Source organism: Bombyx mori, chromosome 10 (assembly GCF_030269925.1).
Source record: "Bombyx mori chromosome 10, ASM3026992v2".
In the NCBI taxonomy this organism is placed as follows: Eukaryota; Metazoa; Arthropoda; class Insecta; order Lepidoptera; family Bombycidae; genus Bombyx; species Bombyx mori.
In genome coordinates, this window is record NC_085116.1 from 9,401,880 (window position 1) to 9,408,377 (window position 6,498).

The 6,498-nt window shown below is 32.8% G+C and overlaps 1 protein-coding gene across 7 annotated transcripts in view; it reads left to right on the forward strand.

Annotated features, from left to right (window-relative positions):
* LOC101735780 (RNA binding protein fox-1 homolog 1-like) overlaps window positions 1-6,311 on the forward strand; it is a 47,201-nt gene extending 40,890 nt beyond the window's left edge. For all 7 annotated transcript variants that reach the window (XM_062670656.1, XM_062670659.1, XM_062670658.1 and 4 more), the window contains 2 exons: window positions 219-282; window positions 853-6,311. In XM_062670656.1, coding sequence (XP_062526640.1) covers window positions 219-282; window positions 853-897 — 109 coding nt within the window. In that variant the 3' untranslated portion in view covers window positions 898-6,311. The remainder of the gene's footprint in view (window positions 1-218; window positions 283-852) is intronic.
* The last annotated feature ends 187 nt before the right edge of the window (window positions 6,312-6,498 follow it).

A 6,498-nucleotide genomic window follows, 5' to 3' on the forward strand; every position in this document is an offset into this window, starting at 1 on the left:
TAGTAATATTATGAATAATTAAAATCGGCTAATATAGTTAGAGTTACAAGCGTTGAAATTTCTGATGAGGATTGGAATCGGATACTCTGTTCCCTTTCCCGTAACGTGAGTTATAATTTCCCTAAAAAAACTTAAAATTCCTTCATTCCTTAACAGATTTTAGTATCGTTTAAATGTTGTTTTGGTGAACTTCATAACAATAATGATCATAATTTCAGGTACGGCAGAGAATATGGAGATCCTTACCTAGGACACAGTATAGGACCGGTTACTGGCTATGGGGTAAGCTGAATATTCAGAAGTACAAGAGTCGTTAGTTTTCGAAAGTTGACCAATAAAAACCTTGTGTAATTTACCGATTCTACTATGAATTTATTTCCTTAAATAGCATAATATTTAAAGCGATATTATTGTTTGCCTAAATTCAGAAGATATTTTTTTTAACTGAAATTCAATGTATCTTTCACGTTTTCAATACATCAGCATTAAATCGAAGTGCTGTCGAATCCTTTGCATATTGCGTCCTGATGCGTTACGTAATGATCGAGCTCTATGAACACAGTATTTTTTTTAATTTAACTCAAAAAAATGACGTGTCATGACTCAAACGTAAGCAGTCATTTTGAACACCGATCATGCACAGAACGATTTGAAAAAAAAAAAAAAGTATTAGTTTTGGTGCGCAAAGTCTAAGACTTTGCTTCCGAGTCGAACATTAAAGCGGACACAAATTTCTTAAATAATACTACATTAAGATTGCTGGTATACCGACCACCTGTCTGATAACATTCTTTAAAATATTCCTTTACTTTGTAAATAAAATTATTTAAAAAGTCTAAATCGTATTTACAGGCTGCAGTATACAGGAGTGGATACAACAGATTCGCACCGTACTAAGCCAGTGGATGAAACGATTCAACTCGAATATGAAAAAAAACTCCGTCACCGTTACATGACAATGAACTCTCTCGTAAACGTACAAATATGTAATTCTTAAACGTAAGGAAGAAGGAAACTTAGAATATAGAAAACAGCGAAGCGGTAGTACGAAGAAGAAGATCTCCGTCGCGATCCTGCTGGCGTCTGAGAACGTTACCTGCGAGACGATCCGTCTCCGGGGACTAGTATACCAAAGCCGTTAACAAAAAAAAAGTCTTAACGCATAACTTATTAAGTTTAATAATCCATTGTAAATTTATACGTGTACCTAATTCGATACAAGTGCGGGCAGCTGAAACGCTTTCCTTCTGTAGCGAGTGCGCCGCGAAACGTACTCCTATTAACTATATATGAGGCCGTCAGCGCAAAAGTGGCCTAAGCTTACCAAGTATGGAGGCCATTAGTTTTAAATTTTCATAAATTTGAATTTCGAGTAATAATGTTTACAAAGCTATCTGTTATCTATGGGTTGAAACTATGGATAGGCCGGTTTTGCATTATTTATTATATTTTAAATAAATTCCAATATACGTCATATAAGCTTGAATATAAAAAATTGTGGGTTAGGCCACTTTTGCGCTAATGGCCTCATATATGACTACAGTGCGGCTTTAGATCCAAAACGAACTTTGTTAAGAACGCACATAGCATTATAATATTGTTGTCTCGTGTAGTTGTTACATTATGGTAATGACAATAGTTAAACGATGTAAAGATATTTAGAGAGCTTTGCACTTGCATATCACGTTGTAATGGAGTTTGTAAATACCTCACAATTTACATTAATACTCACCGTGACTTCGGTCGCGTTTTTGCAATGCAAAAATATAAAGTTGATTCTACGAATGTTTTATATATATATATAATCTTTCCCAAACCAATATATATTATGTAAATTATCTAGTAAAATATACAATATTGTTCTTGATTACTCGATGAGGTAATTTCAGATTTGTATCAGTTTTTTTTCTTCATTTATACTAAATTTCTTTATGAATTATCCTTTTGGTCTCCTATTGTACTTTAGGGGTAAAATGTTATGTAGTAATCAAAGTATGTAAACAATAGTTAGAATAATTTATTATTCCTATGTATGTTACGTACATGGTCATTGATTCAGCATAAAATTTTAAGCTTTTTCTATGCACCCGTTTAAATAATAAAATAAAATACTCAGAATGTTGAGTGGTGCAATTTTAACAGGTGCCGTCTCTATTGTCGCCATTGTTCTCATATACTTATATTAATTACACTAGAAACACATTTGGTTGCTAGCTAATTTTTGTAGTAGTATCGTATAAATTATTTAAAGTTTAGTTGCACTGTGTAATCTTGCATCTCATAATGAAACTCTTAAACTACTAAGAAATATTATATTGTATATTGAACTCTTATACGGAAATAGGGTAAACAATACTGTTATTGGCACCAGTATAATACACATTCTCTTAAAATTTCAGAAAATAAACGATTTTTCCGTTTATTGGTAAGTCTATTTTACTATAGTAAATGTAAAGCTTTTTGTAAAATTATTAAATCGTTCACATCTGCCTTAAAAATTGTGTGGATGTGATGGTGATAATAGAAATAGAAGGACCAATTTGAAAAAAAAAAATTTTTTTTTGTATAGGCTTATGAAACTGAAAAGAGCAGTTGACTAATTAATTATCTTTGTTTCTCAATTATTACATCGGATTAAAAATAATTAAATGTTTTCATAAAACAAAGCTTCCGTCCCAGTGGGCGTACCAGAATGCCAGTGCCAATCATTGTATAGTTTACCCTAGCCCTGTTTTTGTAAATGACGTGTAAAATTGCTTGTCGATTAACAAATTAGAAATGAGAAGTTATAACGCAGTACATTTGTTACGAACTGTAGGTTGCTAGATAATATCTAATGTTTACTTGATACGTAGGCGTAATGCTTTTAGCTTTAGCGGAATTAGGAATGAAGCGAACTCCGTCGAGTTCTCACATATCATTGAGATTTTCTCCTTGTAATTTTTTTAATTCATTTTATAATGTAATTTTTAAACATTATTTTTTATTTAAATCCGAACCGTGTCGTTATTTAAATAATTGAATCTGAACGTAATGTATTTTCGTTTTATTGAACAAGCACGCATACGGGTCCAACCCTTTTAGGTGTCGTAAATTTTAGATCGTACATTTTCATTAGGATGTAAATTTTATTATAGCGTGTACGGATTCGCTCAACGTTTTATACCAAAGCACAAAAACCCAACGATTCTCGCGTGATCGGAAAATTATTCAAGTCACCAACTAACTTCTCTATATAGATTAAATAGTCTTTCATTCGGAAAAACTTACATAATCTATTTTAACAAAACGTATTTTAATAATTTTCATTAAAATTAGTAGAATATTCTCTACGGACATATCTGATTGCCATCTAGATTAGTGTTTATATCATGACGTGCGTAGTTCGAAGATATGATTAAATAGATCTGAAACGGTTTCTGCGCTGCGCCGTGCGATATAATCAAACGAAAATAATAATTATTAAGTCGTGCTGCTTCGTTGTTTTTATGGTGGTTTAGATAGTTTTTTTTTTTTAATAAACCTTTTTACGCCACGGCAGTTCGAACGTGCTGCCAGCGAAATTTTTTAAATAAAATTTAAGATCACGTTAATTACACTCGTTGATCATACACAATGATTTACGTATGAACTCTATAGACGTCTGTCATTGTCTAATAAAATATAAAAAAAATATAGCAATTTTTTAGGTGCCGTGGCGTGCTAAAGGCTGAGTTTTATTGAGTATACGCTGACGTCAGGGTACGCGTGACCCTGCGGTGTGTAGCAACTCCATGACACGTTCTAGTCTCTCAGCGCACAATTATATGTTACGTGAACCACACGAAGGTGCTTACAGTTATCTCTTTTTTTTTGTACAATAACTGTCGTGAACATCCGCCTCTCCGAGTCCGACGGTCCTCTCTGCGGGTCCCGTCTCGAACTGTTCGTGTCATATATATATATATTTTTTTTTAATTACTCGTGTACAAGAACGCACTCACCTCCTTAGTGCCACTGGCTTTACGTTTGTAAGTTACAATCGATAATTTTATTAGGTAATTATTATTATTATTTTTATGTAATTGTAGTCTCGTTGCAGCTTCGAACAAAATATGTGCTTTACTGCGGAATACTCACGCGTGGTCGCGTTATTTTTTTAAAACATTAGTTTTTAGTTACTTCTATATATTGTTTTATAGCGGTCTTTTAGCCGAGTACAGATATAAGTACACGTGATTTGTATTCGATGATTTTATTTTCGTTTAGTTTTTAATTATTAATTAGTGATCGTATTGAAATCGGAAACGGAAGTCACAAAATAATTTTTATTGTGATCGTTGCGGCAATAAACGATACGCGTCTTGGTTTTTTTTTTTAAATTGAATTAGAATTTAAATGTCAATCAAATTAGTGTAAAATTAAATCAGACGGTTACGAATTACATTGAAACATTCAGAAGTCGTGTTTGTTTATTGTTGCCCTAAAGCTATTGAATATTTTTATATATAATTTAAATGACAATGCGGATAAATCATAAATGCAGGTCGATCATTGTGTTTAGAAGGAAGAGATCATAATGTAAGCCAAATTAATTGTTACATGGGGAAAAATCAGAATTTAACTGACATATCTGACAAAATGGTTAGTGTGATATGAGGATAAAGCATCAGATACAATGTATTATAGTTATATTAATAATCGATAAAATTAAGGATGTAATATGTATTTTGTAACGCGATATGTTTCTCGATTTTTAGGAAATGTTAAAATTTTCATACTAAATATTGTCTAGTTGTTTTATGCTGTGCACAAATTAGACGGCTTCGATTCTAATATAATATTAGATGTAACAAACGTTGTTGTTATGTGCATAATGAATCATATCAATTAGATATCACCCCCCCCCCCCCCCCCCTTTACCTACATCTTAGTATTGTTGGTGATGGACCACTCCCGGCCCGGATGTTGTATTCTCTCATTCGTATTGTTGAAATTGTGCAGTAAATTAAGTAACACTTGTTCGTCAATTGCACTCGATCCGTTGCGTTGGTAAATAAATAGCAAATTTTAGTTTTTGTTTTTAAACGTCGGTCACACGGTTGATTTTTCAAATCGTCGCTCAGCTAACAATAGCGCGCAAATCCTTTATTTTTTCGAACAGCGCTGATAAAATACAGAATATCTTTGCATAAGGACTGTCAGGTATAGTAGCGCGTCTGTAGCTAATGACCATCCAAGGAGGACAAACATCACAAAAGTCCTTAGGAGATTTTCAGTTGTATTTTAGTCTCCGCTAAAAATTAAACACTTTTTTTTCTTGCGCGATGCTGTCAGTTCAGCGATGAAATGTCATTCATGTGTCGCATGTGTGAAGCGATTTACGCGAATATAAACCTTACGCGTACGAATAAAATGTATGAAAACAAAAAATATTTAAATTTAACTATGAACCGATCTATTTTAACCTTTAAATTCGCCATTTTGCAAATAATAAAAAATGCGCGCGCATTATATCAGGGGACCTTCCGTATTTTCCTCATAGAACAGAGCAAAAGGTCCCAAATATTGAGCTTAATCAAAATAGTAACAAAATTATTGAAAAACTTGCGGTAGTTTTTGCATTGTTTAAAAAAAAATGAAATTTGTTTCAAATCGATTGATTTAGGGTTAAACTAATTACATTTTCTTTGCTCCAAATTCAATGTTTACTCCTGTTACAGTTTTTTTTTCAATAAAAGCTCATTCGACCAGTATTTTCTAATTAGCTATTCTAGTCTGTTAGATGAAACAATTAAGACACCGCTCTCTATCGCTTCGTGTGCCGTGAACACATTTGCACATACAGCACTAAAAAAAGCGAATTTAAAGGTTAATAGAAGGCAACTGCGGTCCGCGCGACCTGCGCGACTCACCAGTATTCACAATAGATGCCGTGCTCAAACCGTATCTGTAAATTGTAAAAGTTACTTATATATAACAAGTTTTAAAAGTTAAAATATAAATTGTTACATGATGAATGTCTTCCGTTTGGCACATTATACACATTTTCGCACATTATATTGTTGCACGGACCCGTTTGGACCCTTGATGTGTGAATGGAAACTAAAGTATTCGGGTCCCAGTGCACGGTGTGTTCCCGAACGATTTGTGATTCTAATGTAAACATACGAAAGATGATTTTTTTTGTGTAGCAATTTAAAAATGAATTGCAGTGTTGATTTCATCTTTTAATGTAAATATTTTTTTTATTGGAAAATGAATTGAAGTGAATCATTGAAGCCTCTGGCATTGTGTACTCATTTATGTTATAAATAAATTAATGGTATGCATTTACGTTGTTTTATTTTTTTTAATTCGACATCAATACTCGAAAAGGAATATACTAATTTAGTGCTTATAAATATTTAGCAGTTCTGCTCCAAAGCGTTACGGTGCTATGTGTCATGCTCTACGCCAAAGACGGATTAAAATGTTATTTTCATAAATTGTAGTGATTGGATGACGGTGATAAATATT